Source organism: Trachemys scripta, chromosome 11, assembly GCF_013100865.1.
Source record: "Trachemys scripta elegans isolate TJP31775 chromosome 11, CAS_Tse_1.0, whole genome shotgun sequence".
Taxonomy (NCBI): domain Eukaryota; kingdom Metazoa; phylum Chordata; order Testudines; family Emydidae; genus Trachemys; species Trachemys scripta.
The window spans coordinates 73,350,069-73,361,687 of NC_048308.1; the positions used below are offsets into that span (position 1 = coordinate 73,350,069).

At 52.0% G+C, this 11,619-nt stretch overlaps 1 protein-coding gene across 5 annotated transcripts in view; it reads right to left on the reverse strand.

Moving 5' to 3' along the window:
- The window catches only part of LOC117885285 (zinc finger protein 436-like), a 55,792-nt gene extending 46,103 nt beyond the window's left edge, over nt 1–9,689 (reverse strand). For 2 of the 5 annotated variants that reach the window (XM_034786570.1, XM_034786566.1), the window contains exons 1-2: nt 9,409–9,689; nt 2,369–2,535 (exon numbers count right to left, since the gene is read on the reverse strand). In XM_034786570.1, coding sequence (XP_034642461.1) covers nt 2,369–2,535; nt 9,409–9,538 — 297 coding nt within the window. In that variant the 5' untranslated portion in view covers nt 9,539–9,689. Of the gene's footprint in view, nt 1–2,368; nt 2,536–8,869; nt 9,225–9,408 lie in introns of those variants that run through there. The other 3 variants (XM_034786567.1, XM_034786568.1, XM_034786569.1) reach the window with 3 other exon arrangements.
- Between the last annotated feature and the right edge of the window lie 1,930 nt (nt 9,690–11,619).

The window sequence follows — 11,619 nt, forward strand, 5'->3', positions numbered from 1 at the left end:
GCTGCCCAGTGACAACACCAGTATTCACAGGAGAGCAGGGCCAGTAAAATAAATAAATGAATAAAAAGAAATCTGATGAGGTTCAACAAGGACAAGTGCAGAGTCCTGCACTTAGGAAGGAAGAATCCCAGGCACCGCTACAGGCTGGGGACAAACTGGCTCAGCAGCAATTCTGCAGAAAAGGACCTGGGGATTACAGTGGACAAGAAGCTGGATATGAGTCAGCAGTGTGCCCTTGTTGCCAAGAAGGCTAACAGCATATTGGGCTGTATTAGTAGGAGCACTGCCAGCAGATCGAGTTAAGTGATTATTCCCCTCTATTCAGCACTGGTGAGGCCACACCTGCAGTATTGCGTCCAGTTTTGGTCCCCCCACTACAGAAGGGATGTGGACAGATTGGAGAGAGTCCAGCGGAGGGCAACGAAACAGTTTAGGGGGCTGGGGCACATGACTTATGAGGAGAGGCTGAAGGAACTGGGGTTATTTAGTCTGCAGAAGAGAAGTGGGGGAGGGATATCTCAGTGGTTTGAGCATTAGCCTGCTAAACCCAGGGTTGTGAGTTCAATCCTTGAGGGGGCCATTTAGGGAACTGGGGTAAAAATCTGTCTGGGGATTAGTCTTGCTTTGAGCAGGGAGTTGGACTAGATGACCTCCTGAGGTTTCTTCCAAATCTAATATTCTATGATTCTATGAATGCTCTGGGAAGGATACAGTAGCAGACTCCAATCCCTGCCCCCCTCAGAGCAGCCAAGAAGCACCTGGGTGAGGGGAGAAAGAGAGAGCCCCTTCTCCCTGTCAGCAGACACAGGGAGCAAGGTCCTTCACATTTATCACACACCTATTAACCAGGGGCTGGTACAGGAGAGGGAATCCCAAAACCCTAACCATAAAGACAGTAAAGAATATAAGTCAGCAGCTTGGAATTGTAGAAAATTCATGAGGACAAAAGGGGAAATCTATGGCCAGCTGAGTTAAGGACAATACAAAGGATTTTTTAAAGTATATTAACAACAAAGTATCCTAACAATGGCATTAGTCCATTACTATGATAGAATTATCAGTAATAATACAGAGAAGGCAAAAGTGTTCAGTGAATACATTTGTTCTTTACTGGGGAAAAAAACAAACAGATGATAATGACACTCTTTATATTCCAGTAACAATTCATGAGGATGTTAAACAGCAGCTACTAAAGTTAGACATTTTTAAAATCAGCAGGTCCAGATAACTTGCATCCAGGAGTTTTAAAAGAAATGGCTGAGGAGCTCACTGGAAATATACCTATCTCATAGAGCTGGAAGGGACCCCATAAGGTCATCAAGTCCAGCCCCCTGCCTTCACTAGCAGGACTAATTTTGCCCCAGATCCCTAAGTGGCCCCCTCAAGGATTGAACTCAGAACGCTGGGTTTAAGCAGGCCAATGCTCAAACCACTGAGCTATCCCTCCCACACTGGATCAGTGCTGTTGATTTTCAATGGGTCTTGCAACATTGGGAAAACTCCAGAAGAATGGAATAAAGATAGCTCTGTGCCAATATTCAGAATGTGAAAAGGGGATGATCAGGTAATTATAGGACTGTCCATCTGACATCGATACCAGGCAAGATAATGGAGCACCTGATAATTGTACTGATAAAAGACTGAAGGAGGGTAATACAATTAAAAACAATCAACATAGGTTTAGATCCTCGCAAACTAACTGCATATTTTTTTGGATGAGATTAGAAGTTTGGTTGATAAAGGTAATAGCACTGATGTAATATATGTAGACATCTGTAAGGCATTTGACTTGGTACAGAATGATTTTGGTACAGAACAATTCAAAATTAACATTGCACACATGACATACATTAAAAAGTGGCTAACTGATAGGTCTCAAAATGTAACTGTAAGTGGGGAACCATGGTTGAGTAGATGTGTGTCTAGTGGGGTCTCACAGGGATCGATTCTTGGCCCTGTGCTATTTAACGTTTTTATCAATGACCTGGAAGAAAACATAAAATTGTCATTGATAAAGTTTGCAGATGACACAAAGATTGGGGGAACAGCAAATAACAAAGTGTATCGGTAGGTTCAGGCTCCAGCACTGGGAGTCTGGGAAGTTTTCCCAGTTCTGGCCAGGGGGGTTATTTCCTGTTCCACAAACAGGAAAAGTCCCACTCCCAACCCCCATGAGGCTGTTCCTCAAACGCAAGCCCCAGAGTCAACTAGTTCCAGCAGGATGGTCACACCGTGACCCCTCCCTTTCTCTACCTTGTGTATTTCCTGCCCCCCTCCTCCCACCTCCAGCAGCTCCCATCCTCTTGTGCATTTACTGCCCCTCTCCCTCCCATCAGAACCCACCACCAGCTTCCAGACAATCCCTTACCTGAGCCGGCTCCACTGACGCCATTTCCTTTCCCCTGGGAGGATGAGATGATCCGGAGCAAAATGTGGATGTTATTCTGCAGCCTGTCAGGGCGAGAAGGGCAGTTGGAGTGATTTCAGAAGGGGTTTTGTCCATTTCACATTCTCCATTCATCCCAGGTGTTCTCCCTGCAAACAGACATTCCAGGTTCTGCTGCACTGAGAAACACATAGGGTACATCTATACCAGACCGATACAGCTTTGGATTTCCTACTTTTGAGAGGTTTGAGTGTTGCTGAACTCGACATGCTGGAAGGGCTCAGGACAGCACTGGGCACCCTTAGCGCTGCATTAATGAAGTTATCAGGGAAAATGGATTTTCAATAAACAAACAGAAAAGGATGGTTCCCCGCCCCACCTGCCATTCACACACCCTGGGCCTGGCAACTTGAAGAGGGGAAAGGAAGGGAGATGGAGCTGGGCGGTTCCCTGGCAGTGGGAGGGGGTAGCAGCAGGGGATGACTGACAGTGGGGTTGGGGGTAGCAGGGTTCTAGGTAACCTGGGGCTGGGCAGTCTCCATGTGGGAGATTTGCTTCTCCCTTTCCCTCCAGTGCCCCTTCCATGCCCCGTTGCCAGCAGAGAATGGCCAACCTGGGGAATGGCTCAGAGCAACAATTCCCTACCAAACAAGGACAAAGCACTGCAGATACAAGGGGTAGGAAACACCCCAAATCTGAGGAGATTTTAAATTGACACCGGAGAAGACGGGGCAAAAGCTGAATGGAGAAATTGTCAATAATTTGAGAGAAAAGAAGGAAAAATCGACATAGATTTTATATCCATATTTGATAATTACAGAGAAATGCGACAGAATTGGAGAGGATTTTATAAATCTTTCAGAGGGAAGTGGCAAAATCAGAGGGGATTTCAAGCTCTCCCGCCCCGCCATAATTTCCTGACTGCTCCCAACTCACACTGTCTCTCCCTCCATCTCTGTCTTTCCCCCACCCTCCCCTGCCTCGCACCACCATGCCCCAGACACACAAAGGGGAACCCCACGGAGCCGGTCTCTTCCCCTCCTCAATCCCCAGTTTTGCCACTGGGCAGATCCTGGCAGAAGATCAGTGGCTTCAGTGCTGTTAAGGCAGCTTGGATCCCGCCCACAGGTGCATTAACAACAAGTAGCAGATTCCCAGGGGCTGTGAGATCCGAGGGTCCTGGTGACATTTGTGCAGTCACTTTTCTGACCATCCCCAGGATCTCTCTCAGTCACCTGGAGTCTCCGGCTCAGCAGTTGGGGTTGGCTAGAGCCTATGGATGCCTTAGGAGGCTAGTTCCTGCCACTGGAGGAAGTACCTGCCTGGACTGGGAACGGAGGAGGCTTTAATGAAGGTATCTCCACAGCACAGACCCTGTTGAGGAGCTCTGCCTGGGTTCCCAGATCACAGGGGTGGCGACACCATCACACCCAAGAAACTCAACCCTGATTCCTTGAGTAAAGAGAGCCAGAGAGAGCAGCTTCACCTCCCTTAGCAACAGCCAGAACCCTCTGGTGACAGCAGCTAAGGATCTTATTGGCTCCCATGTTAATCTAGAGTCACTCCTTTTCCTTCCTTGAAGCAACTCTGGAGTCAATGAGACCAGAAATGTGACATCGGGGAGAGGAAGACGCCAAAATCTGTTTAAACACATCCTGGGAAGGAAGGTTCCACGCCTTCCCCCTCCCTGCTCCCCACATCTGGGGCAAGGATTCAGGGCAACTATCTTCCCTCCAAACCCTGAACATCCTACTGTTCCAATGGGGAAGAGAAACAAAATTTGTGGTGATTTTTGATAAATGGAGAGAAAGTTATCACTGCCCCCGACCGGCCATTCACACAGCCCTGGGCAATGCTGTTTTAACAGGAGACGGGAGAGGATGGAGGAGCCAGAAGATTCAATAAACTTCCATGCCCTATCACGGGCTAATAATGGCTGCGATGGACCCACTCCAGAGGTGGCTGGTCTCAGCACTGCAGGAAGAGACCCCTCATGGTGACCGTTCACCACGGGCTCTGGGTACCCTTTTGGTGAAAGCAGCTATCGGAATGTGAGGAGTTAGTACAGGAGAATGGAGTGTCTCAGCAGCTCTGGGCAATGCCCAGGGGAACAGGGATGCATCCACACACAGAGCAGCCCCCTGAGGGGAGTGAACCCCTTGTCTCGCACCATCCGAGGAGAGGAAATTCAGTCAGGGTCCAACCACCTCTCCTGTTAGCAGCTGGGAGACACAAGATAGTGTGAGGCCCAGATAGTGTGAGGCCCTGCCTGGGATGTGTATCTGAAATGGGGCAAGTCACTCTGATCAACAACCCTGTGGATTTTAATGAGATAAAGGGGGAAACAAATGATTCTCAAATGTGATGGGGAAAGTTGTTCACTGGGGAATTTAACCCCTCTGCAACCTCCACTATGGAGAATGACTCAGGGCAACAGGGTCCCTTCAAAAAGGAGAAGAGACTTCACATGAAAAATATGGGGAACACCTCAAAGCCTAAAAGGATTATTTAAAAGTAATAATTGATGGCAATGGTAAAATCTGAAATGTGATATCAGTGTTCAGTAATTAAAAAGAAAAAGGGGCAAATATGAGAAATTTGTCACAAATTAGAGGAAAGTGGAAAAGTTTGAGGGATTTTATATCAATAGTTGATACAAGTCAAGAGGTAAAATCTGAGTGGATTTCATATCAATAATTGATAATTAGGGAGAAAAGGGGCAAATCCAAGGATTTAAGAAAAGGACATCTGAGGAGATTTTATGTTAATATCAAATGGTTAGAGGTGAAAATCTCAGGGGATAATAAATCATAGATAACGAGAGAGAAAATGGGGCAAAATGTTCAAGAATTTGCTGTCAATATTTTAGAACTGAGGAGAAAAATGGGGCAAAAACTAAACATTTTCTAATATAAGAGGAAAACACCAACATCTGGGGGGACTTTATGTTGATACTGAAGAATTGGAGGGAAAAGTGGGAACGATTTGTGATGGGATGCAGCTGGCCTTTGCAGTTCCCTAGGATCTTACTACATCCTGCCCCAGGAAGCAGCGAAGATGGGTCCTCTGGGCCTGCCTAGTGCCAACAGAGAAGCAGCCACTCAGAGCCCAGCAGGCTCAGATAAAAGTTGCTGCAGGGGCACAGCAGGTCAGTCCCTGTCTGGGACCAGAAGAGTAAAGCAAGGGGGCTCTTCCCTGGCCTGGTGAGAAAGAACCACCTGAGGATGGTGGCCCTGCAATAAGGCTGCAGATAGAAAGGCCCCATAGGAAGAGTCCCAGTGAAATAGCAGTGATGGATTGGCACAAGCAGTACATGGCTGCTGTGTATAGGGTCCCTGGGTTGGAACCTGGGGTAATGGCTGGGCCTGTTTCCCTTGGCAACAGGTAAAACGTTGTAAGCTCCCAAAAGGGGACAGGCCTCCTTTGGGAGCCTGAACAAAGGGCTGGATTTAAAGGGCTCAGAGCTGGGGCTGAAGGCCCTAGTGAGGAGAAGAGTAGGCCCTAGTGAGGAGAAGAGTATCAGGGGGTAGCCGTGTTAGTCTGTATCTACAGAAACAACAAGGAGTCTGGTGGCACTTTAAAGACTAACAGATTTATTTGGGCATAAGCTTTCATGGGTAAAAACCTCACTTTTTCATATGCATGGAGCATCTGAATACAGCAGGATTATCTGGCTATTTGGACTCTCTCCTCAGACCCTACGCTACCAGCACTCCCAGCTATCTTCGAGACACCACCGACTTCCTGAGGAAACTACAATGAATTGGTGTTCTTCCTGAAAACACCATCCTGGCCACCATGGATGTAGAAGCACTTTACACCAATATTCCACATGAGGATGGACTACAAGCTGTCAGGAACAGTATCCCTGATGAAGCCACAGCACACCTGGTGGCTGAGTTTTGTGACTTTGTCCTCACCCACAACCACTTCAGATTTGGGGACAACTTATACCTTCAAGTCAGTGGCACTGCTATGGGTACCCGCATGTCCCCACAGTATACCAACATTTTTATGGCTGACTTAGAACAACGCTTCCTCAGCTCTCGTCCCCTAGTGCCCCTCCTCTACTTGCACTAACTACATTGATGATATCTTCATCACATGGACCCACGGAAAGGAGGCCCTTGAAGAATTCCACTTGGACTTCAACAATTTCCACCCCACCATCAACCTCAGCCTGGACCAGTCCACACAAGAGATCCACTTCCTGGACACTACAGTGCAAATAAGTGATGGTCATATAAACACCACCCTATACCAGAAACCTACTGACCGCTATACGTACCTACATGCCTCCAGCTTCCATCCAAGACACATCACATGATCCATTGTCTACAGCCAAGCCCTAAGATACAACCGAATTTGCTCCAACCCCTCAGACAGAGACAAACACCTACAAGATCTTTATCAAGCATTCGTAAAACTACAATACCCACCTGGGAAAGTGAGGAAACAGATTGACAGAGCAAGACGGGTACCCAGAAATCACCTACTACAGGACAAGTCCAACAAGGACAATAACAGAACACCACTGACCATCACATACAGCCCCCAGCTAAAACCTCTCCAGAGCATTATCCACGATCTACAACCTATCCTGGAAAATGATCCCTCACTCTCACAGACCTTGGGAGGCAGACCAGTCCTCGCTTACAGACAAGCCCCGAACCTGAAGCAAATACTCCCTAGCAACTACACACCACACCACAGAAACACCAACCCAGGAACCAATCCCTGTAGCAAACCTCGTTGCCTACTCTGTCCCCATATCTACTCTGGCGACACCATCAGAGGACCCAACCACATCAGCCACACCATCAAGGGCTCATTCACCTGCACATCCACTAATGTTATATATGCCATCATGTGCCAGCAATGCCCCTCTGCCATGTACATTGGCCAAACCGGACAGTCCCTCCGCAAAAGAATAAATGGACACAAATCGGACATCAGGAATGGTAACATACATAAGCCAGTAAGTGAACACTTCAATCTCCCTGGTCATTCTATTACAGATTTAAAAGTCACTATCATTGAACAAAAAAGCTTCAGAAACAGACTTCAAAGAGAAATAGCAGAACTAAAATTCATTTGCAAATTCAACACCATTAATCTGGGCTTGAATAGGGACTGGGAGTGGCTGGCTCATTACAGAAGCAGCTTTTCCTCTCCTGGAATTGACACCTCCTCATCTATTATTGGGAGTGGACTACATCCACCCTGATTGAATTGGCCCTGTCAACACTGGTTCTCCACTTGCAAAGTAACTCCCTGCTCTCCATGTGTCAGTATATAATGCCTGCATCTGTAACTTTCACTCCATGCATCTGAAGAAGTGAGGGTTTTACGCACGAAAGCTTATGCCCAAATAAATCTGTTAGTCTTTAAGGTGCCACCAGAGGAGCAGTAGACTGCTTCTTTGCTGGACTCTAATACCCTGGCAGGGGTTCATTGAGACTTTGGGACTCAGCCAGAGGGCCAATCATGGAATTCCCACCAAGCTGGCCTACCGCTGCAGGGGACACCAGGAGGAGAAAAGGTCTGGGATGCTGCACCCTGCTGCTCCGAGATCCTCCAGAGGTGAGTGCCCCATTAGGGGATTATACAGCAATAGAAACAGCACAAAGTGATGGATCCCCCTTGCCTGATATTAACAGGGGCAGCAGGGAGCCCTAGGCAATGCTGCTTTAATAGGAGCCAGAAGGCCATGGGGGTGGGCAGTGGGGTCTGGCAATAGGACTGGAAGTTGGTGGCTGGAGGGGCTGGGGGAGAAAAGGAAGTGGCTGGGCTGGGCAGCCTCCCTTCCCTGCCCTGCTGCTGGCTCCCACCCCAGAGGCAGCTGTGCCTCATGGCTCTCCCAAACTGCACCCACCACCCCATTCCTACTTGGCAAATGACTCGTGGCAACAATTTCCCCCCAAACAAGGGCAAATTGCTGCAGATAAAATGAGTGGGAACCCCCCCCCCCAAATCTGAGGAGATTGTAAATTCTGCACTGGGGAGAGAATGGGGCAAAAGCTGTGGCAGAGAACAGAGGAACTCAATCATGGGAGAGAGAAGAAGGGAAAGTGACAGGGGTTTTACATCCGTATTTGCTAATTCTGGAGCAATGGGGCAGAGCCGGGGAGGATTTTATCAGTCTGGGAGAGGGAAGAGGTAAAATCAGAGGGGATTTCATTTCCCCCTCCCACTCCTGTATGGGCACCTGCTCTTCTCCTCTCCCTGTAATATCCTGGCTGCACAGAGATAGGTAAATCTATCACACGACACATGGTCTCTCTGCTCCCTACCCTCCTTTTCCCTTGCCCTCCGCCATATTGTCACCCCTCCCCCACCTGACAATTCTCCCCGCCACCCCACCCCCAGAGCAAACCCCCGGCCGGCGCGGTCACAGCGCGGGAGCAGATCCCAAGCTCCTGGGGACGTGGTGCAGAGTCACTTGCCTGCCCGGCCCAGCCCTGGCCCCGGCCCCTCAGTTACCTGGGTCTCCGGCCCGGAGTTGATGCCGGCAGAGCCGGGCCCGGGGGCTAGTCCCAGCCCCGCAGAGCAAGCCCCCAGACTGGATTCGTGCAGAGGTGGCGGGGAGAGGCGCCCAAATTTCTCCTCCCCCGTTAGCCTTGTTGGGGGGGGGGGGCAGTGACACCGAGACTCTGTGCAGCGGTGTCCAGCCCAGGCTAGTTAGTGACTGACGGGGGCATCTGCGCCTGCATCAGTTGCTAGTCCTGGCTGGGCTGCGGGAGACGGGGACAGCCTGGGACTTCCTCTTCCCCTGGCACTGCAGGCTGGGTCCAGGTCAGACCCACCCCCAGCAACCTCCCGCGTTCTCGCCCCCATCGCTCCTCCTCCACAAGGGACGGGTGGATCGGGGAGTTGCCCCTCCCCCCGTCTGCCCAACTCCGATGCATCCGGAGCCCCACACACCCAGAAGCCCCTTAGCCTGTCGGCACCCGGAATCGCCCCACTGAATCCCACCTCTCCCCGCACCTGCATCCCCCACGAACCCCAAATAGAGAAGTTACCTCCGCTGCTCCAGCCCCTTCCTGTGTCCCGCAGCAGCAGCAGCAGCCCCCACCCCCCGGCTGCCTGCAGCGCTCCCCGCACCGGGGCTCTCTCTGCCCGGGACCAGCGCAGCCCGGGCTTCGCCAGCATCAGCTCCCGAGCCGGGCACGGCAGGGGGAGACCTCGGGGCGAGAGCTGGGGCCGGGCAGGAAAGTGCTTCTGCACACCCGGTCCCCCCGTCCCAGCTCCGCTCCCCAGTCGGGGCCTGCCGGTCCTAGCGCTGCTGCAGGCGCCCGACACGCTGGGCGGGGCTGGGCACGTGCCCTACCGGCCTGGGGCCCAAAGGGGCAAACCCGGAGAGGGTGGGCAGAGTCTGTGCCCCCCCCCCCAACAGTTATTTTGCACCAGCGGTGACACATATCAGATGCTCCCCAGAAACAGACACTTTATAACTCATAGTTTTATAGATCTACCATTGATCTATTTCAGTGACTCTCAAACTTCATTGCACTGTGGCCCCCTTCTGACAACAAAAATTACTACCTGACCCCAGGCGGGGGGCAGGGTGCAGACGGAGCCTGAGCCTTATCCCTAGGCTGAAGCCCTTGGGCCTCAGCTTCAGCCCTGGGCAGGGCCGGCTCCAGGCACCAGCCGAGCAAGCTTGTGCTTGGGGCGGCAGATTCCAAAGGGCGGCATTCCATCTAATCTTTTTTTTTTTTTTTGCCCCTCCCCCCCTTTGGGCGCCCCTGCAGGTTTTTTTTTTTTTTTTTGGTTTGCTGCTCCCGCCGCCCTGTAGGGGGTGGTGGAGGGGAGCACCCTGTAGCAAGCCCAGCAGGGCAGCCCGCGTCCTTCCCCGCCTGCCGACTGGAGCGGCACGGAGCCCTCCCGGCAGGCGGCGCAGCGGGAGGGGCCATGTGGCAAGCACCCCGCATAAGGAAGCCCTGGCCGCCCCCTTTTTCCCCCCCCCCTCGCTAGCCGGGGTACGCACTCCGCTGCCCGGGGTCTGCAGGGCCGGGAGTCCCCCTGTACCCACGCTTCCGCCGCCCCACAGGTATTTTTTGTTTTTGTTTTTTCTTTCCTTCGCCGCTCCAGCTGACCGGCCAGTTTGTTTCCCCCCCCTTCGCCGCTCCGGCTGGGGGCAGGTTTGTTTCCTGCCCCCCCCCTTGCAACTCCCGTCTGCTGGTTTGTTCTCCCCCCCTTTTGCCATTGTAGCCAGCCGGTTTGTTCTCTCCCCCCTGCTGCTCTGGCCGGGGGCAGGTTTGTTTCCCGCCGCCCCCCACTTTGCTGTTCCGGCCAGCTGGTTTGTCCCGTCCCCTCCCCTTTGCCGCTCCGGCTGGGGGCAGGTTTGTTTCCCGGCCCCCCATCCCCCCCTTTGCTGCTCCGGCCGGCCAGTTTGTTGTCTCCCCCTCCTCCCTCCCCGCTCCAGCCGGGGGCAGGTTTGTTTCCCATCCCCCGCCCTGTGCTGCTCCAGCCGGCCGGTTTGTTCTCTTCCCCTCCGCCTTCACCGCTCCGGCCGGGGGCAGGTTTGTTTTCCTCCTCCCCTCCCTCCCCGCTTGCTGCTCCGGCCAGCTGGGCAATTTTTGCTTGGGGCGGCAAAAAAGCCAGAGCCGGCCCTGGTCCTGGGCCCCAGCAAGTCTAATGATGGCTCTGGCAACCCCATTAAAATGGAGTCATGACTGACTTTGGGGTCTCGACCCACAGTTTGAGAACCATTGAACTAACAATATCCCGCGACACCAGCATGCACATAAAGTGACGAAGGCAGAGAGTGGACCTTCCTCTGCATGAGCCACATTTGCCTGGAAAGCACCATGCAGGTGTTCAGGAAATGTAGCCTATGGGAGCTCAATGCATCCAGAGCTGTCTTTCCTCTCCTGCTGCCACACACTGCTCTCTGCACATGCCCAGAGCCAGGTAACTCAGTATCGCCCTGCATGCATGGGGCTGCTTTGATGGGCGGGTCTAGGGATTTCCTCTGGACGGTGCCCTGAGCCAGTACATTGCTGGGTGGGCCCCCTGTGTGGCCCTGGGAGAGGTACATTGGGGGGGGCGGGGGGAAGAGGCTTGGTTATTGGATTCATAGGAACTGCCATTCTGGGTCTGACCAATGGTCCAGTTAGCCCAGTATCCTGTCTTCCGACAGTGGCCAGTGCCGGAGCTTCAGGCTGTGTGTACAGAACGGGCTATTACTGTGTGATCCACCCCTGGTTCCTCGCAGTCAGAGGTGATCC